The sequence below is a fragment of the Tamandua tetradactyla genome, chromosome 5 (genome assembly GCF_023851605.1).
Source record: "Tamandua tetradactyla isolate mTamTet1 chromosome 5, mTamTet1.pri, whole genome shotgun sequence".
Classification (NCBI taxonomy): Eukaryota; Metazoa; Chordata; class Mammalia; order Pilosa; family Myrmecophagidae; genus Tamandua; species Tamandua tetradactyla.
In genome coordinates, this window is record NC_135331.1 from 17,323,780 (window position 1) to 17,345,358 (window position 21,579).

A 21,579-nucleotide genomic window follows, 5' to 3' on the forward strand; every position below is an offset into this window, starting at 1 on the left:
TTGCTGATTCTTTCTTCTGCCTGTTCAGATCCGCTGTTGTATGCCTTTAGTGTATTTTTAATCACTTCTATTGAGTCTTTCATCCCCATAATTCCTGTTAGGTTTCTTTTTATACTTTCAGATTCTTCTTCATGCTCAGAAATTGTCTTCTTAATATCTTTTCTCTCTTTAGCCATATTTTCCTTCATCTCCTTGGATTGATTTAGGAGATTTTTTTGAACATCTTAAATTACTTGTTCCAAATTCTGTATCCTCTGAAGTTTTAATTTCTTCCCTTGACTGGGCCATATCTTCCTGCTTCTTAATATGGTTTGTAATTTTTCCTGATGTCTAGGCATCTGATTATCTTGATATGTTTACTCTGAAGGTCAGTTTCTCTCTCTCTTGCCTAGGGTTTTATTGTTGATTGTTTTTGTGTTAAGGCTCTTCTTTGATGCTTGGTTCAACTTATAGACCTTTAGAATAGCCCATGTTTAGTTGGTCAGATTTTATCAGGTCTTCATCTGATTCTTGTTCTGGGTATGTGGTACAATTTTTAAGATTGCACTTTTTGTGCAGCTGTTTTACCTCTATAAGAAAGCTTCCTTTCTCCTTCTCTGAGAATCTTTTCTGTTTATTTTTGTTTTGCCTCTATAGTTTTTCACTTTCCTTTCATTGTTTCTAGCTGCTTTTGCCTGAAGGGTAAATTCTGGGGGGAGGTCACCCTGGGCGACTTCCCTAGCCAAAACAGGATGGGGCCCAGAAAAGGGGCTTAGACCAGCTCCAAAGTGCCCTGGGGAAGGAATCAGAAAGGGTGCTAAAAACCTCTTTGATGGCTCGCAAAGGCTGTGTTTTCCTGGCTTGCCCAACAAATGTAGCCTTTCAGCTAACTGTTCTCCATGAGAAAGCACTACATCTTTAAATCTCTACCACCTCCATCCCTGCCTGGAGTGGGATTCAAACAGCGGCTGCTGACTGTGTTCAAGGGGGGCACTGAAACAGTAGCTCAGAGTGATGATCCAGAAATGCGAATTTGCTAATAAAAAACTGTGATCAGTGATTGGTCATGCCCACTTCTGTTCTTGGGGAAGAGGATTTTTATGTCACTTTTTGTCATCAGCAGGCTAGCCAGGGAATGGACCCCCATGAGAGTGGGAGATGGGTACCAGCCCACCATGAGAGTGGGGAATTGTTGTGGGCAGCTGCCAAGCAGAGAAAGCAACTCACTGTTGTTAACGATAGTTTATCAGCCTCATTCCTCCTGCTCCTCACTGTATGTTGTATAGTGTTTTTCTGGGACAGTTGTTTCAGACCGTTCCTGCCTGTTTAATAGCTGTTTTGGTGGGTGGACTGAGTCCTGGAGCACCCTACTCTGCCATCTTCCCTGGAAGTCTAGCCCTGACTAAATTTTACTTGGTAAGACGTAAGTCTCTTTTTGTTGCTGTGGTGGTAGCATGGATTTCTGTCCACCCTCATGGCAGCAGCAGGTGACTTGCTCTAAAGTACCTTATAAAAATATAAGAAAGCTAATGGCTTCCTAACTTAAGTAATATTGAAGCAGCATAATTTCATAATAAAGAATTTATGGTTTCTGTAGTGCTGTCGTAATGAACTTAGTAGTGTGCAGCATGGTGGAAAGAGCAACATTCATAGAGTACTTTTCTGTGAACTCTTTGAGTTCCACAGCAGTCATGTTGGTAGAGTATGGTTATTCACATATGAAAGATGTGAAAACTAAGGCCTCAAGCTCATAGATTTAGTATTGTATAGGGACGTTTTAGTGTCTGACTTCCCTACCATCCTCCCACCCCCATATAAACACACATACATTTCACAGAGGAGGAAAGAGGCACATAAAAAAGCTTAGTGACTTTTTCATAGTTATGCAACTAACTAGTTAGTGGAAGACCACTAGAATCTGGGTTTCTTACCACAAGTGTAACCAGTTTTCTATTGTCATGCTGTTTCTTGATAACGCAGGTGACCACGTAGACATGTTCTAGAAATATTGTCAAAATGATATGTCAAATGATATGTTTCTCTACTAGTTTAGGTCTTCTTGGGAAAATCATTACGTAAAGGTGCTCTGCCTTGAACTGTTTTTGAAAAAAGTTTAGATTTGTTTTGAATATAAAGAACTCCCTTCTTAATTTTTAAAATGTTATAATTTTTTTTTGCCTTTGAAGTAGTTCTTGTAAGAATTTACTTATATTTCTAGTATTAATCAATAGGACACATAGATCTATACAACCCCTTTTGATCATGTTCACCTTCAATATAGTAATATTACTTATAGACACACTAGAGAACTGCCTTCACTTCTATCTGTTCCCTTACACTTGAGTTCAACCTCATTAACTAACCATTCACCCATCTCTAGCTTCTGTGTATCTCAAAGACACCTATATTCTGAATTAAAACCCTCTGTTTTACTTTTACCATGGTCATAAAAGTGGAGTCGTATAGTATCTGTCCTATTGTGTCTGGCTTATTTCACTCAGCATTATGTTCTCAAGGCTCATCCATTTTGTCATGTGCTTCAGGACATTCTTTTTGTCTTACTGGTGTATAATATTCCATCATATGGAATACCACATTTTGTTAATCCACTCGTCTGTTGATGGGCATTTGGATTGTTTCAATCTTTTGGCAATTGTGAATAATGCTGTTGTGAACATCAGTGTGCAAATGTCTGTTTGTGTTACTGGTTTCAGCTCTTTTGGGTATATACCAAGTAGTGCTATTGCTGGGTCATAGTGCAACTCGATATTTAGTTTTGTAAAGAACTACCAAACTGTCTTCCATAGCAGCTATACCATTATACATTTCCTCCAGCAGTGCGTAAGTTTCCCAGTTTCTCCACATCCTCTCCAACATTTATAGCAGTTTAACAGCATTTATAGTTTGTTTAATAGCAGCCATTCCTATAGGTGTGAGGTGGTATCTCAATGTAGTCTTGATCTGCATTTCCCTTATAGCCAGTGAAAATGAGCATATCTTCATGTGCTTTTGAGCCATCTGTATTTGCTCTTCAAAAAAATGCCTATTGATATCTTTAGCCCATTTTTTTTTTTAATTTTTTATTTTTTACGTGGGCAGGCACTGGGAATCGAACCCGGGTCCTCTGGCATGGCAGGCAAACATTCTTGCCTACTGAGCCACCGTGGCCCACCCTTTAGCCCATTTTATAATTGGGTTGTTTTTTCTTTTGTTGTTGAGTTGTATAATTTCTTTGTATATACAGGAAATCAAACCTTTGTCTGATACGTGATTTCAAATATTTTCTCCCATTGAGTTGGCTGCTCGTTCACGTTTTTGACAAAGTCCTTTGAGGTGCAGAAGCATTTGATTTTGAGGAGTTCCTGTTTATCTGATTTTTCTTTTGTTGCTTGTGCTTTGGGTGTAAAGTTTGGGAAGCTTTTCCTATTACTATTAGGTCTTGAAGATGTTTCCCTACATTTTCTTCTAGAAGCTTTATGGTGCTATTTCGAGTTAATTTTTGTGTAGGATGTAGGATAGGGCTCCTCTTTCATTCTCTTGACTATTGATATCCAGTTCTTCCATGCTCAGTTATTGAAAAGACTATTTTGTTGCAGTTCAGAGGGATTGGGGACTTTGATTTGGTGGTCTGTTTCTGCATCCTAGATTTGATTCCATTGGTCGTTACTTCTATCTTTGTGTCAGTACTATGTTGTTTTGACCATGTGGCTTTATAGTAAGTTTTAAATTCAGGAAGTGTTAATCCTTCTACTTCGTTCTTTTTTAGGATGCTTTTAGCTGTTTGGGTTCTTTCCCTTCCGGATGAATTTGGTAACTAGCTTTTGAAAATCTTCAAAGTAGGTTGTTGGAAAAAATTTTTAAGTTAGAATTTTTAATCTTTGAGGACTTCATGTGGTTTTTGTCCTTTATTCTATTAACACAATGCATCAGTTGACTTTTGCATGTTTAACCAACCTTGCATTCTTGGGATATATTACACTTCTTCATGGTATAGAATCTTTTTTTTTTTGGTTGCTGGATTTGGTTTGCTAGTATTTTGTTGATGACTTTTGTGGTTGCATTCATAAGGGATATTGGTCTGTAGTTTTCTTATGCTGTCTTTTTCTGGTTTTGGTATCAGAGTAATACTGTCCTCGAAGAATGAGTTGGAAAGTATTCCCACTTCTCTTTTTTGGAAGTTTTTGAAAGTCCTCACAGTGTTGGTATGTGGTATTTTTATTTTCATTCGTCTCAAAGTGTTTTCTAATTTTTCTCTCAATTTCTCCTGTGATCATTTGATTACTTGCAATTGTGTTAATTTCCACATAATTTGTGTATTTCCCTATTTTCCTTCTGTTTTTAATTTCTAATGTCCTTCCATTGTGGTCAGAGAACATACTTTGTTGATTGCAAACCTTGTTTTATGGCCTAACATGGCCTATCTTGGAGAATTTTTCATTGCAGTGGAAAAGAATGTGTATTCTGCATTTATTAGATGGAGTGTTTTAATTATGTCTGTCTTTAGTTGGTTTATAGTATTATTCAAATCTTTCGTTAATTGTTGAGATTCTGCCTAGTTGTTCTATGCATTATTGAAATGGTATATTGAAGCTCCAACTATTACTGTTGAACTATCTATTTCTCCCTTCAATTCTATCAGGGTTACTACATGTATTTTGGAGGCACTGTTGTTGAGTGTGTATAGGTTTCTAAGTGTTAAGTCTTCCTGATGTGTTGAATATAGTTACAATATTTGTCAAAGAATAAAATCTGTTGTTTCATATTAATGTAGCCACTCAGCTCTCTTTTGGCTACTGTTTGCATGGCATATCTTTTTCTGTCCTTTCACTTTCCACCTATTTGAGTCTTTGAATTTAAAGTACATCTCACGTAGGCAGCATATAGTTAGGTCATCATTGTATATCCATTCTTCCTTTTGCTTGGAGTTGGTAGTCCATTTATATTTAATGTAGTTACTGATGTGGTAGTTGTGATGGTTATAGCCTCATGTCAGATTGGCCAAGTGATTATGCTCAGTTGTCTGGTCAGGCAAGCACTGGCCTGACCATTGTTGCAAGGATATTTTGTGGCTGATTGATAAACTGGAAGGCTGGTGTATTAAGTCATTAGTCAGTTGATTGCATCTGTGGCTGATTACATTTGTGATCAACTAAGATGAGGCTCCCACAACCAGATAATCCAACTAGTTGAAGGCTTTTAAAGAAGAAGAGAGAGACTCTTTGACTGTTTCTTCAGCCACGGAACCTCTCCTGTGAAGTTTGTCCAAACCCTTCATTAGAGCCTCCAGCTTCACAGCCTGCCCTACACATTTTGGACTCTTCCATTCCCACAGTGGCATGAGACACCTTTATAAATCTCATCTTTACAAATCTCTCCTGTTGGTTCTGTGTCTCTAGAGAATAATACAGCTTGGTACTAAGAGTGGTTCTTGGAAAACAGAATCTTACAAATGGGTTTTTACAATTGCTTTTATACTCTGACTAGACTCAGAGGCACTAATGGCTCTGTTTCCAATAATCCAGCACTGATAGTCCATGGGGTGAGTTGGCAAAAGAGGTACTCAAAATGTCACCATTAGATTCTGTTAATTGTATGCTTATTCGAGGCGAGACTTTGGGTGAGAATTTTTTTTGACACCTTTACAGAGTTTGTGGAATTGAGAGGTATAATGGTATTAGCAGGTTTTTGTTAGATAACTGGATATACTGATGAGGGAAAGGGATGAACCGAAGGCTTCAAATTTGCACCTTAAGCACCATATGAACAATGTAAAAGTTTCCATATATGCCCTGAAAGAAAATTTTATTTCCTGTGGTCACAGACTTGAGATCTCTGAAGACCAGACACAAAGCCTCATTGTGGGAGTAGTAGATTTACAATGTAACCTAAAATCTCAACCTTGCAGGGTGTCTGCTGATACAGTAAGAGGTTTGATTGGAAAAGAATGGTATCCTGAACTGTGGGATGGTGATAATATGGCTTGATAATGATGGTGATGGGGAGGTGGAATCCCTGGAATCTGCTGATAGATAGATAGTCTACCTTTGCTAGGTAGACTAGTAATGGACTTCCCTGAGGAAAGCTCTTCCTGATCTCTAGCCTGTCTTGAGGAAACAGCTTCCTGGCCTCCAGTCTCCCCAGAGGAGTCTGCCATTCAACCTTACCTAACAAGAGTAATCCTTCATTGCCTGCTAAACCTGTAATCACCTCCCCTGGGGCAACAACCCTCACTCCTCTATCTAGAACAACTAATCCTCTTTTACCAGATGAACCTGCAACGGAATGCTCTGAGGTAATTGGCTTGAAAGACACTTCTGTTTCTTTTCATGACCCACCCCTACCTCTCTTTCCTTCAAGACCTATAACTAGACTAAATTCCCGACAGGCCGCAGAGGGTAAGGTACAAAGTGTGACCCATGAGGAGATATGCTATATTCCAAAAGAACTGTGTGTGTTTTCCAGTCTATGGAGACAGAAATCAAGGGACTGTGTGTGAGAATGGATATTAAGGGTGTGGGATAATGATGGATGGAATATAAAATTGGATGAAGCTGAACTTATTGATATGGGCCCCACTAACCAGAGATTGTGCATTCATTGTTGTAGCTTGAGGGGTTAGAAAGGGCATTAACAATTTTTTGAATGGTTGGCTGAAACATGGATCCAAAGGTGGTCAAAATTACCTGAAGTTGAAATGCCAGAACTGCCCTGGTATAATATAGATGAGGGGATCCAGAGGCTTAGAGAGATTGGAATGTTTGAGTGGATTTATCATGGAAAACCTGCTCACACAGCGCGGAAATGTCCAGGGGACACATCTTTCACCAGAACCTTAAGAAGTAAATTTATGAAACTGGCTCCATCATCCCTGTAGAGCTCTGTAGTTGCCCTTCTCTGTAGATCAGATATTACTGTGAAAACTGCTGTCACTGAGGTGGAATCCTTTAACACAATGGGGATGATTGAATCCCAAGTTGACAGAAGCCATGTGGTGACAGTTAATCACCATAGAAAAGGTGGGCTTGGCTAACATATTGGAATGCAGACTCAAAGCAACAATCAAAATAATCTGAGTTTCAGAGACTTGTGGTGTTGGCTAGTAGATCATGGGAAGTAAAATAGATGATCAATCTACTAAATTTTTGTATGAACTGTATAAGCAGAAGAATTCTAGGTCAAGTGAACAGAGTCTAACTTGAACTACAAAAACAAAAAGTCACAGTCCTTTAATCAATTCCCAGACTTGGGACACTTTATAGACCCAGAACCCCTTGAATGAGGGGAGCTCTGGGTACCCTTGGGGAAAGACTCTTTATACTGCCTCAGATTTACACTGTTAACCTTCCTCCCAGCCTTCCTCAAGGAGACCTATGGCCTTTTACCAGGGTGACTGTACACTGGGGAAGAGGGAAATAATTAGATATTTTTGGGATTATTGGACACTGGCTCAGAAGTGGCACTAATTCCAGGAGACCCAAAACATCACTGTGGTCCACCAGTCAGAGAAGGGGCTTATGGAGGTCAGGAGATCGATGGAGTTTTAGCTCAGGTCTGGCTTACAATAGGTCCAGTAGGTTCCTAGTCCTATTCTGTGGTCATTTCTCCAGCTCCAGAATGCATAATTGAAATCGACGTACTTGGTAACTGGCAGAATGTCACATTGATTCTCCAACTCATAGAGTGAGGGCTATTATGGTAGGAAAGGCCAGGTGGAAGCTACTAGAACTGCCCTTACCTAGCAAAACAATGAGTCAGAAGTAATACTGTACTCCTGGAGGGATTGCAGACGTTGGTGCCACTCTTAAGGACTTGAAGGATGCAAGAGTGGTGATTCCTACCATATCCTCATTCAACTCTCCTGTTTGACCTGTGGAGAAAACAGATGGGATTTGGAGGATGACAGTAGATTATTGTAAACTTAACCAGATGGTGACTGCTTTATCAGCTGTTGTTCTAGATGTGATATCATTGCTTGAGCAAATCAGCACATCACCTGGTATGCAGCTATTGATCCGGCAAATGCTTTTTTCTCAATATCTGTCTGTAAGGACCATCAGAAACAGTTCGCATTCAGCTGACAAGGCTAGCAGTATACCTTCACTGTCCTGTGTCAGGGGCATATCATCTCTCCAGCCCTATGTCCCAGTGTTGTCCACAGGGACTTTGATTATTTCTCCTTCTCACAAGACATCTCACTGGTTCATTATAATGATATCATGCTGAATGGACCTAGTGAGCAAGAAATAGCAACTACTCAAGACTTATTTATTGGTAAGGCATTTGTGTGTCAGAGGATGAGAGATAAATCCAACAAAAATACAGGGGCCTTCTACCTCAGTGTAATTTCTGGGTGTCCAGTGGTGTGGGGCATGTTGAGATATCCCTTCTAAGGTGGAGGATAAACTGTTGTATCTGGCACTTCCTACAGTAATAAAAGAGATGCAACACCTAGCTGGCCTCTTTAGATTTTGGAAACAACATATTCCTCATTTGGGTGGGCTTCTCTGGCCCATTTGCTGAGTGACCAGAAAAGCTGCTAGTTTTGAATGGGGAACAGAACTGGAAGAAGTGCTTTGTTATGTCTTGGCTGCTGTGCAAACTGCTCTGCCACTTGGGCTATATGATCCAGCAGATCCAACAATGCTGGAAATGTCAGTGGCAAAAAGGGATACTGTTTGGAGTCTTTGGCAGGCCCCTGCAGGAGAATCACAATGCAGACCATTAGGATTTTGGAGCAAAGCCTTACCATCAACTGCAGATAACTACTCTCCTTTTGAGAAATAGCTTTTAGCCTTCTGTAGGCCTTAGTAAAGACTGAACGCTTAAGCGTGGGCCACCAAGTTACCATGAGACCTGAATAGCCTATCATGAGATGGATGTTGTCTGACCCACCAAACCGTAAAGTTAGGCATGCACAGCAGCACTTGATCGTAGAATGAAAATGGTATATTAGAGATAGGGCTTGAGCAGGTCCTGAAGGCGTCAGTAAGTTACATGAGGAAGTGGTCCAGATGCTCATGGCCCCCACTTCTGCCACATTACCTTCTCTTTCTCAGGCCAGACCTATGGTCTCTTTGGGAGTTCTTTACAGTCCATTGACTGAGGGAGAGAGAGAGAACTTGGGCCTGGTTTACAGATGGTTCTGCCTCATATGCAGGGACTGTCTGGAATTGGACAGCTACAGCAGTACCGCCCCATTCTGGGATGTCCCTAAAGGACAGTGATGAGGGGGAGTCCTCCCATTGGGCGGAACTTTGAGCAGTGCACCTGGTTGGTCATTTTGCTTGAAAAGAGCAAAATGACCTGTCAGATGTCAGCTAGATGTGTGCGGGATGACATATAAGTGCTCAGAAATCGTTGGGGATATGCAGGCAACGTTTGAGGTACACTTGTACACCGACTCATGTACTGTTGCTAGTGGTTTGGCTGGATGGTCAGGAACTTGGAACGAGCATGATTGGAAAATTGGTGATGAAGAGTTCTGGGGAATAGGTATGTGAATAGATCTTTCTGAGTGGGTAAAGAAGATGAATATATTTGTGTTCCATGTGAGTACTCACCAGAGGTTGACCAACAGAGGAAGGTTTTAATAATCAAGTGATAAGGTGTCCTGTCCTGTGGATACAAATCATCATCTCTCCACAGCCACTCCTATCATTGCCCGATGGACTCATGGACAAAGTGGGCTTAGTGGTAGGGATGGACCTCATGCATGGGCTCAGCAGCGTGGACTTCTACTCACCAAGGCTGACCTGGCTATGACCACTGCTGAGTGCCCAACCTACCAGCAGAAGAGACCACACTAAGTCCCCAGTATGGCACCGTTGCCCTAGGTGATCAGCCTGCTGTGGTACCTGGTAACAGATTGATTATGTGGAAACACTTCCTTATGAAAGGGGCAGCAATTTGTTCTGATTGGAATAGACACTTACTTTGGGTATGGGTTTGTATTACCTGCACACAGAGCTTCCACAGAAATACTATCCATGGACTTACAGAATGCCTTATCCACCATCATGGTATTCCATATAGCATTCCTTCTGATCAAGGAACCCATTTCACAGCAAATGAAGTGTGGGAATGGACACATCCTCATGGAATTTTCTGGTGTTACCATGTTCCCCATCATCCAGATGCGGCTTGGTTGATAGAACGGTGGAATGGCCTTTTCAAGACCCAGTTACACTGCCAACTAGGTGGCATACCTTGCTAGGCTGGTACAGTGTTCTCCAGGAGGCTGTGATGCTCTGAATCAGCATCCACTCTGTGGTACTGTTTTTCCCATAGCCACAATTCATGGGTCCAGGAATCAAAAGATAGAAACGGGAGTGGTACCAGTCACTGTCACCCATATGATCCACTAGGAAAATTTTTGCTTCCTGTCCCTGAAACCTTAAGCTCCACTGGTCTATAGGTGTTAGTTTCAAAAGGAGGAGTACTTGTACCAGGAAACTTAACAATGATTCCATTGAATTGGAAGTTTAAACTGCCACCTGGCCACTTTGGGCTTCTCATGCCAGTGAATCAACAGGCAGAAAAGGAGATTACTGTTCTCTCTGGGGTGACTGATCTTGACTGTCAAGGGGAAATAGGTCTGCAGCTACAAAACGGAGGTAAAGAAGTATTTTCCTGTTTTACAGGCAATTCCCTAGGGCACGATTAAAGTCAGTGAAAGACTGCCACAACTTAATCCAGGCAGGGTTACCAATGACCCAGAAACTTCAGGAAAGAAGGTCTGGGTCACTCCACCTGGCAGAGAACCATGGCCAGCTGAGGGTAAAGGGAACATGAAATGGGTAGTAGAAGAAGGTAATGATACATATGAATTACAATCACATGACCAGTTACAGAAACAAGGACTATGGTTGTATGAATATTTCCTTCTTTTTTTGTTACGAGTATGTTTGCATTTGTACATTTGCAACTATCTTATTCCTCTTATCATATGGCGTAAATTGTATTGTTCATGTTGTAGTATTTAAGTCTTAGGATATGAAGTGTAAAAGTGAATGTTACCTAGGGACTTGCGTCCTATTCTGGAGAGATTTGTGTTTCCAGTTGTACGCAGGACAGTTGAGTATTGTTAGGTGAAACATATGTCTGTTATTGTGTTCTCTTTGGAAATTAACCATGTTTCAAGGTGATGTGTATAGCTGCCAAGTTGACAAGGGGTGAGCTGTGATGGTTAGGTTCTGGTGTCATCTTGACCAAGTGATGATGCCCAGTTGTCTGGTCAGGCAACCACTGGCCTGACTGTGACTGCAAGGATATTTCATGGCTGATTGATAAACAGGAAGGCTCATGTGTTAAGTCATCAATTAATTGATTGCATCTGTGGCTGATCACATCTGTGATCAACTAAGATGTGTCTCCTGCAACCAGATAATCCAACCAATTGAAGACTTTTAAAGAAGAAGAGTCTTTCAGCCAGGGAGCCTCTCCTGTGGAGTTCCTCTGACCCTTCATTGGAGCCATTAGCTTCACAGTTTACCCTGTGGATTTTTAACTCGTCCGTTCCCACAGTTGCATGAGATACCTTTATAAATCTCATATTTACAGATCTCTCCTGTTGGTTCTGTTTCTCTAGAGACCCCTAACACAGTAGTACTAACGTCTGCCATTTGCTGATTGTTTTCTGTATACCCTATGTCTTTTTTGTTCTTCTCTTCCTCCACCCTTACCGTTTGTGTTAAATAGGTACTTTTTAGTAACCATCTTAATTCTCTGTTGTTTCTTTTACTGTATGTATATATATATATTTTTTTTTTCATAGTGGGTGTCCTAGGGATTACAATTAAATTCTTAACTTAAAACAATGTAGTTTGTATTAATACCAACTTAATTTCAATACTATATCAAAATTCTATTCCAAAGTAGCTCCATTTCTTCTATCCTCCTTTGTACTATTATTGTCATACAAATTATAATCTATATATTAAAAGTCCATCAATATAATTTTAGAATTATTGCTTTGTGTAGTTGTCTTTTAAGTCATATGGAAGAGAAGAGTTGTAAACAAAACACATTTATAGTGTCTTATATTTTCCTGGGTAATGACATTTATCAGTGTTCTTTATATCTTCCTTTGGACTCAGATTACTGTTTAGTATCCTTTCACTTAAGCCCTTTAGTGTTTCTTGTAAGGCAAATCTAGCAACAAATTCTCTCATTTTTTTCTTTATCTAAATGTCTTATGTTTTATTTTGTCTTTGGATAATAGTTTTATTGGCTGTAGAGTACTTGGTTGATGTTTTTTTCTTTCAGAAACTTGGAATATATAATCCCACTGCCTTCTGACCTCCATGGTTTCTGATGAGAAATATAGAATCCCTTGTATGCTAGAGTCTTTTTATCTCTTGCTGCTTTCAGTTTCTGTGTTGATTTTTTTTCATGTCGAGTCCATTGAGTTTCTTGGAGGTATAGATTAATGATTTTCATTGAAATTGGGGCCGTTATTTCTTCTGATATTTTTTTCTGCCCCTTCCTTTCCCTCTTAAACTTTGAGAACTCTCATTATGCATATGCTGTTACACAGTTCTCTGAGGCTTTGTTCATTTTCTTCATTCTTTGGTTTTTATTTTTGTTGTTGCTTTGTTTTTCCTTTACTCTTTTTTCTTTCTCAGTGGATAATTTCAATTGACCTGTCTTCATCTTGCTGTTTCTCTCTTCTGCTCTTAGTTCAAATCTTCTGTTGAGTCCTCCAGTGAATTTTTCATTTGTTTGTAATGAAAACTCCAGAAGTTCCATTTAGTTCTTTTTTGATATTTTATATCTCTTTATTGATATTATTGATACTTTGTAAATTATAAGACATTTTTTCTCAATATTTAATTCTTTAGACATGATTTCCTTTAGTATTTTGAAGATATTTGTGACAGCTGATTTAAATAAAATCTTTGTCTAGTAAGTCCAGTGTCTGGACTTTTCTGAGATAGTTTCTGTTTTGACTGCTCTCTTTCTTGTGTATGGGTCATACTGTCCTGCTTCTTTGCTTGTCTCATAATTTTTTGTTGAAAACTGAACATTTCAGATAATATAACAACATGGCAACTCTGGAAATCATGTTCTCCTCCCTCCCCAGAGTTTGTTGTTGCTGTTATGTTTTAGTGACTTTTCTAGACAAATTCTCTAAAGTTTGTATTTTTTGCCATATGTAGCCACTGAATTCTCTGCTCCGTTAACTTGCTACTCAGTTAATGATTGGACAGAGATTTTCTTAAATACCTTGAACCAGTAAATCTCCCAGCCTTTGTAAGGGGGCTCTTTGTGTGTTGGAGCATGCCTTCAGTGCTCTGTCAGTTCACAAGTCTGCCTTAGCCCTCATATCATCTTTGGGGATGAGGAGAGCCCCTAACCTTTTCTGATTGCTCCACAGGTTGCTAGACTGCTCTTTTTCACACCTTAGTTGTGAGACTTGGTTTTCAAGGCTACTGTAGAACTGGAAACAAGGGATGTGGGATTAGTACAGGTTAAAATGCCACAAATTTAACCTTCTTACTGAAATTCAACCATTTTCTTGAAAAAATGTTCCTTAGACTGTTGCAAGCCGTTAATTTCCAGAGTTCTGAAAACCTTGATTTTGACAGTTTTTGTCAGTGTTCTTGTTGTGTTTATGGGGGGTGAACTTTGGAGGGTCTTTGTTTCCATTCCAAAAATTAACTCCTTATAGCACTTTGTACAATTAGATACACTTGTGTAGTAAGAGTCCAATATGCATCTGCTTGTGTGCTGTCTCACTTTGTCTAATGTTTTCTCTCTCTGTTTGTGTCTGTATATTTGATGTCTTGAAATGTACGTAAGAGAGTTGTGGAACAGATTGACACACAGTACATTATGGGAACCCAGGCTCAGGCATAACAGAAACTTTCAGCAGGTAACCATTTTATTGCTTACACAGCAAAAAGGGTTCAGAAGCGCAGGGGAAATAGCCCCTGTCATGGCCAGTCTCCAGGGGAGACCAAACTGCTTAGGTCAGGGTTGAAGGATGGCAGTGCTGCATGCCCCACTTTGTGTCAGAGGGGAGAGGCAAATCTGTGCTGTTTGAGGGTTGAGTGTTTATCCACCCTAGGGGAGGGGGCCCTGCCTTTGAGAAAATTCCTGCTCCAATAAGCATCTTGGTCTGTTTGTTCAAGGTTTTGAGTAAGCTCTGGTTGGGTCTTTTCATGGGACCTAACAGCCCCACTCTACCAGTTGTGGGATGGAAACAGACTGAAACATCATCTCATGTAGAAGAGGAGGCAGGGGTGGGTAGGCAAGGGCTTGGAGATGTCTCCCTCAACACAAGGCTACTTTAGACCCCTGGTCACTGCTCTTACTTTTAAGAGGTAAGTCGTAACCTCAGAATGGGCAGCAAACCCTAAGTGCTTGATCCTTTACTTTGTGTTACTTTAATGTACTGTAGACCTCGGCTCATGTTGATCTATTAGACCAATTTGTCATCTTGCTAACATAGCCATCTTTGGCAGTTTAGCCAACTTTGTACATTTTGCTGTAATGAAATCCAGGTTTCTCCAAAATTAAGGGTGGGGTAAGAAACACCAAGAGCTAAAATGACCCGTCTCTTCTGGATACTGTTGGGATTTGAAATTCAGGCCAGTCATAACATTAATTTCTTTATATCAGATCTTACAGTCTTGGTTAACAACTTGAATTTTCTGTTAAATATTTTTTGATCCATAAATATGTAATATAAATTTTTATTTTTACTACAACCTAAGTTCTCACATGTAATACAAATTTTAATTTCTTATATGACCAGAAGTCTTGACTTACACATAATTGTTTTCCTACATCCTTTTATTTCAGAGGCCATCAGCCTCCATTTCTATAAGATAGAAATACAAGTGTCTTTTGGTAAAAAATAGAGAGTCTGTGTAGGCTGTGGATGATTGTATCCTGTTAATATGTTAAAATGTATTTTTTTCTGTTACATGTATTTCTGTGTTTTCTGTCTATTGTCTGTGAGATGATAATTTAAACAAGCACTCTAAAATGTGGTTTTGGAATGGTGGTACAACAATTCAGAGATCTGAAAGATAAAACTAGAAACATTTGCTTGTATTATTTTTCACCTTGGAGTGTTTTGTTAGTGAGACATTTTATATTGCATAAACCCAGGCAATAATAAAGGTGTTGATTGATTTTTGGATGACAGGAAGCTTCTCTAATTGCAGACTTTGACATTTGTGTCATTTCTGCCATTTTAGGTGAGCAAGACGTGGAAGGTGATTGCAGAAGATGAAGTGCTCTGGTACAGACTGTGCCAGCAGGAAGGGCACCTTTCCGAGAGCAGCATCTCTGATTATTCTTGCTGGAAGCTTGTGTTCCAAGAGTGCCGAGCCAAGGAACACATGTTAAGAATCAACTGGAAGGTAGGCCGTGGCCGATATCATTACCTGTAGAAGAATAGCCTGCAAGGACTTGGGACTCCATGCCTGGGATTAAATATGGAGCCTTTTGAATTACAGCCTCAGGGTAATTGCCTAAAGAGATGATTGGAGAAATGTGATAGTGTCACCCTCAGTTGTTGGTGATTTGTTGTCCATTTGATTCTTCATTAGATTATTTGCCCCCATTTTAAACCGCAGTCTTTGAGAGCACCCTCTTGTTCTCCGAGAGAGAAAGAGCGGGATTGGGGTGCCAGTTTCTTCCTCTCTGATTGTCAGGTCTTTGGAATAGTTCTTAATGCAGGCCCCCTTCATTTTTTTTTTTTTTTTTTGGCATGGAGAGGCACCGGGAATCGAACCCGAGTCTCCGGCATGGCAAGTGAGAACTCTGCCTGCTGAGCCACCATGGCCCACCCGCCCCTTCATTTTTGCCAGTTTTCTGGTTGGGCTAGAAAAGTCAAAGCACCATCCGAATACAAAGAGGAGTGAAAAATGTTATCTCCAGTAACTGTTAGGGGGAATTATTAAATGTCTCTAAGTTCTGCTTTCTTTTTCATCACATTGCCTATTGCCTTGCTTCTATAACATTTATCATTTCAAAATCTCTACAGAAGTATTATATTATAGATAAAATTTTGTACAAAGTGTTTCTATAGGAAATAACTGTCAAGAACTGTGTTACATGAAGCTGTTTGAGACATAAGATACTGGTGTGGTGGTAGTGTTTCTTTTCCCAGTTGGAGCAAAGGGATAGAACAATACTCTTTCCTCCCTTGTAAAGGTCAATCCTAACAGACTTTGAGATTAACAAACTTTTGCTCATTATTGATGATGACATATTCCTTATGTGCATGTTTGTCCCCAGTCACCTCATACCCTGATTAATGATAGATACTCATGATCTGGGTAATTGCACAGTTTCTAGCAAAGTGAGAGCAGTGTTTTTCTAATCCAAGATTTCTCAATGTTGGCGTTATTATTTGTTGATATTTTGGGCCACATAATTCTTTGTTTTAGGGGCTCCCCTGTGTACTGTAGGATATTGAGCAGCATCCCTGACCTCTAGTCATAAGATGCCAGTAGTGTTCTCTCCCTGCCCCCAGTCACAACCAAAACTGCCTCCGGATATTGTTAGATGACCTCTGGGGGAACAAAATTGCCCCTGATTGAGAAGCATTGCTCTAAGGAGAATTAGCATAGCTGTTCTTTTTAAGCCATTAAATTCCCACCATAAATAAAATCATGATGGCCCCATAGAGTCATTTTGTATCGCTATAAGGTAAGAATTCATTTGTTGGGACCCACTTGGCCTTCTTGCCTGTGTGACTGATTAGACCTGAGTGATGAACACAATTAAAAGGCAGGAATGAAGGTTTAGGAAAAAAGGAAGCTGTTTAGAAAGGTTGTGGACCAGAAGGCAGAAGGATCTAATCTTGATAGGAAAGGCTGCAATTTAAGGAAAACTTGAGAGTTAGGTGTTAACTGGGGCCTTTCCATTCAGAAAGGGATGATCATTTAAGTGAGATTTGTGAGCTTGAAAGCCAGAGCTATTCACTGTCCCTTGGCTTGAATCAGAGGTTTAAGACCCTGAGGGAGAAAGCAGCAGGTGTTTTAGCTTCCTCTTTGGGAATAGAGAAAGAGAGGGAAGTATATCAATATCATTTGTGTTGAAGGTGTTAAAAGACCCACTTCATAGCATTTAGCACGTAATAGCAATGCGCAAGTTATATACAGTTTAATATCTCTCTGTTTTTCTCCAACAAATACAAAGCTGTATGTTTGATAGGTGGTCAGTAAACATTTGTTGATAGTAAACTTAGAGTAACACCGCAGACAGAATGTCAGGGAGACTTCTGTTTGGAGAATCTTGGGTCTATTTCCTGACACTGTTAATAGTGACGACTACATAAATGAAATTATGAATCTTTTATTAAGTGTAATGATGGAGTTCTTATTTGTAATTCTAGAATAAGAGCATAAAAGGTAGTATTAGGACAAGTTGCTTTACCTTTGTATGCCTTCTTATTTCTAAAGCGGGGTTATAAGAGTAGCACCGTTTGTAGGGTTTTGATGAGGATGACTATGGAAATACTTTTACTTTTTTTCTTTTCTTTTTTTTTTTTTTTTGCATGTGACTAGGCACCAGTAATCAAACCCAGGTTTTCAGCATGAAAGGTGGGAACCCTGCCTGCTGAGCCACTGTGGCCTGCCCAATGGAGATACTTTTAACATATCTTTTGCAGAGCTGGGCATGTGTTCCTGCTCAGTTGGTGTTGGCCCTAGAGCTAGGATGGGTTAGACACGTGATTTGGCTTGGGGTATCCTAGGTCGCTGTCTGAGGAAACCCCAGAATGTCCTCAGAATTCCCAGGAACCTCCACATAGCTGATGAGCTGGAAAGGCATGAACTTACCTGGACTTACAATTTAGATCTTACCTGGAGATGGTTTGATAAGCTGTCTTTGGTAGCCAGTGTTTCTTTTCCTGGTGTTTGCATAAACTCTTTTTTCACTCAGGTATTCTAGGATCTCACTGTGAATAGAACACCATATGAGGATGTGGACCTCACGACAGGGAGCAAAGCCACATGACAGAAATTGGTAAATGCCTAAAGCACATAGGCTTTCATCTCAAGTGCTCTCTTTTTCTTTCCATATCTTCTCTCTCAGAAAAGCATCTCTACCCCTGTAGGTTCGGCTGGGACCTTGTTTCAGTTTGCTTAATTGCCAGAATGCAGTATACCAGAAACGGGTTGACTTTTTAAAAAATTCTTTTAACTTTTTAATTTTTATTATTTTTTATTGTATAATGTAACATATGTACAAAACAAAGAAAGAAAAAAGCAATAGTTTTAAAGCACTCTTCAACAAGTAGTTACAGGACAGATCCCGGAGGTTGTTATGGGCTATCATACCATCATCTCAGATTTTTCCTTCTAGCTTCTTCAGAATATAGGAGGCTAGGTGGAATAAATATTTTTTGTCATCACAATTGACTTTTTCTTCCTTTTTTTGTGGAAAATAACTTATATACAAAAAAGTAATAAATTTCTAAGCATGGCACAATGATTAATTATAGAATAGATTTCAGAGTTTGGTATGGGTTACAATTCCACAAGTTTAGGTTTTTACTTCTAGCTGCTCTAAGATACTGGAGACTACAAGAAATATCAATTTAATGATTCAGCAATCATATTCATTTGTTAAACCCTGCCTTCTGTATAACTCCACCATCACCTTTGATCTTTCCATCCCACTCTTAAGGGGTATTTGGGCTATGGCCATTCTAACTTTTTCAAGTTGGAAGGGGCTGTCAAAAATAAGGGGTAGGGAGATGAAACTAACAGATGTTCTGGAGAGGCTGGGCCCTCTAGGTTTCAGGAGTTCTGGAGAGGTTGGGCCCTCTAGGTTTCAGGGACCCATCTGGAAGTTGTAAGTTTCTGAAAATTACCCTAATGCATGGAACCTTTGTAGAATCTTATGTATTGTCCTAGGTGTTCTTTAGGATGGCTGGAATGGTTTTGGTTGGGGTTTGGCAAGTTATGATAGGTAGCAGTGTCCAACTGAAGCTTGTGTAAAAGTGACCTCCAGAGTAGCCTCTCCACTCTATTTGAACCAGAAATGGACTTTTAAGATGGAATTTATTTGTTTACAAATTTATAGTTCTAAGGCAATGAAAATGCCCAATTTATGAGATCAAAATGAAGATACGTTCTCTGAGGAAAGGCTGCTGACATCTGGGGTTCTTCTTACATGGGAAGGCATATGGCCAGCATCTGCTGGTCCTTTGCTCCAAGGTTCTGATGCTTTCAGCTTCTGATTCCACTGGCTTACTCTCTGAGCGTTTGTATGTCCTCCATTAGCTTCTGCAGGGCATTTCTCTTTCTCCAATCTCTCTCATAAAGGACTCCAGTCCTCTCATAAAGGACTCCAGTAAATGATTAAGACCCACCTTGAATGTACTGGGTCACATCTCATTTGAAACAACGTAATCAAAAGGTCCCACTCACAATAGGTCTGCACCGGCAAGAATGTATTAAAAGAATATGGCCTTTTGTGGGGTACTTAACAGCTCCAGACTATCACAGGCCCTCACACAGATGACTCGCAATTCCTTACTTCCTCTCCCCAAATCTACACTAGGATGGTAATTCTACTTACATGTGTTTAGTTTTATTCCTCAGCCTTAGACTTGACCTTCTGATTAAGTAAGAAAATTATGCAAATTAGTTTATGCAGTGTCTGGAACACAGCTGCTTAGTAAGTGTTGATTTTAATGGAATGGATGTCATGATCCATCTACTAATATCTGTATTAATAATAATAATAGTAGCTCCCATTTATTGAGTACTTAGCGTATGCTAAGCACTGTGCTTGGCACTTATACATACGATTTCTCCTTTTTATGCTGATTCTGCCAAGTTGAAATAATGGATTACTTGATATTCTCAAATACCTTTTGTCAGGCTTGCCTTTTGACTTGACTGGCTTGCTCTTTCCAACCTCCTACATTTAACTATTTTATGTTCTTGAACAGTCTCTTTATTTTTATTAAAAACAATTATTATGTGTGTGTGTGTGTATATGTATTCATTATAAATGATTTTGGTACAATAATTCACAAGTCATAAAAGGGTATATCATGAAAAATACGATACCGTCTTACTTCCCTCTACCTAGTTCCCTTACTCAGAAGCAATCCATGTTACATGTTTTTACTGTTTACTTTGAATACCATTTTTGTGGAATTCGTGACCTCTCAATCAGAAATAATTTCTTCTCTTCTTCCTTTTCCCCAGTCTTGATTTTTATCTATCTGTATATATGTATTTTTAGTTTATTCTAAGAGTTTTTGTAAGGGTAGTTAACAAAGTACCATCAGATACTTTCTGTTCTCTGAACTGAACTTTTTGTACTCTTTATACCCTTTCTTTATATACTTTTTGAGAATAATTTCTTTTTATTGATGTAAAATTCACATAAAATTCACTATTTTAACTGTTTTAAAGTGTATAATTCAGTGACATCCAGCACATTCTTAATGTTGTACAGCCATCACTATCTAATTAGAGAACATTTTCATCGCTCCCAAAAGGAAACCCATATTCATCAAGCAGTTATGCCCCTTTACCCTTTTTCCCAGCTCCTGACTACTACTAATCTTCTTTCATTGGCTATGGATTTACCTATTCTAGACAGTTCATATGAATGGAATCGTACAACATGTGGGCTTTTGTAGCTAGTTTCTTTAATATAGCATGATATTTTCAAGGTTCCATGTTATAGCATGTTATCAGTAAATCATTCCTGTTTATGGCTGAATAATATCCCTTTTGTATGGGTATGTCCTTTTTTCTTCATCCATTCATTAGTAAAAGGACATCTTGGTTGTTTCCACTTTCTATTGTGAAAAATGCTGCTATAAATAAATATTTGTGAATGACAGTTTTCAGTTCTCCTGGGTATATATTTCAGATCAGAATTAGTGATAATGTATAATAATCCTTTTACTATGCTGCTGTGTTGCATTTCCTAGCATTTTGTGAAGGATTTTTGTATGTGTACTTGTTAGGGACACTAGTCTGTAGTTTTCCGTTCTGGTGCTGCTGTCTTTGGTAATAGGGTACTGTGGGCATTATAGAACAAGTTAGGAAGCATTCCCTTCTTTATTTTTTAGCAGAATTTAAGAAAGTGATATTTTTTATGATAGATTCACCAGCAAAGCCATCTGGTCTTGGATCTTTTTGTTGTTGAAAGGTTTTTGTTTATCTTTTATTAATCTATTCAGATTTTCTAATTCTTCTTGAGTCAGTTTTGACAATTTGTTTCTAGGACTTTATCCATTTCATCTAGATAATCTAATTTGATGGCATACAGTTGTTCATAGTATTCTCTTATATTCTTTTTTTGATTCCTGTTAATGTGGGTAGTAATGTTCCTACTTTATGACCTATTTTAACAATTTGTGTGTTCTTTTGTTTTTGGTCAGTCTAGCTAAAAGTTTGCCAATTTTGTTGATTTTTTCCAAAAAACCATTTTTTAATTTCATTGAGTCTACTGTTTAACTGTTTCACTTATCTCCACTGTAAATTTTGTTTCCTTCCTTCTTCTAGCTTTGGGTTTGCTCTTCTTTTTCTAGTTCATCAAGGTGGAAGGTCAGGTTATTGATTCCAGAACAATCTTTAATGTAGGTATAGCTATAAATTTCCCTGAGCA

The 21,579-nt window shown here is 39.1% G+C and overlaps 1 protein-coding gene across 1 annotated transcript in view; it reads left to right on the forward strand.

The window, feature by feature from the left end:
- Positions 1–21,579, forward strand: part of FBXW8 (F-box and WD repeat domain containing 8) — a 231,150-nt gene that overhangs the window by 65,308 nt on the left and 144,263 nt on the right. Inside the window, exon 3 of the mRNA XM_077159938.1 lies at positions 15,186–15,350. Within this exon, the coding sequence (XP_077016053.1) occupies positions 15,186–15,350 (165 nt within the window). The remainder of the gene's footprint in view (positions 1–15,185; positions 15,351–21,579) is intronic.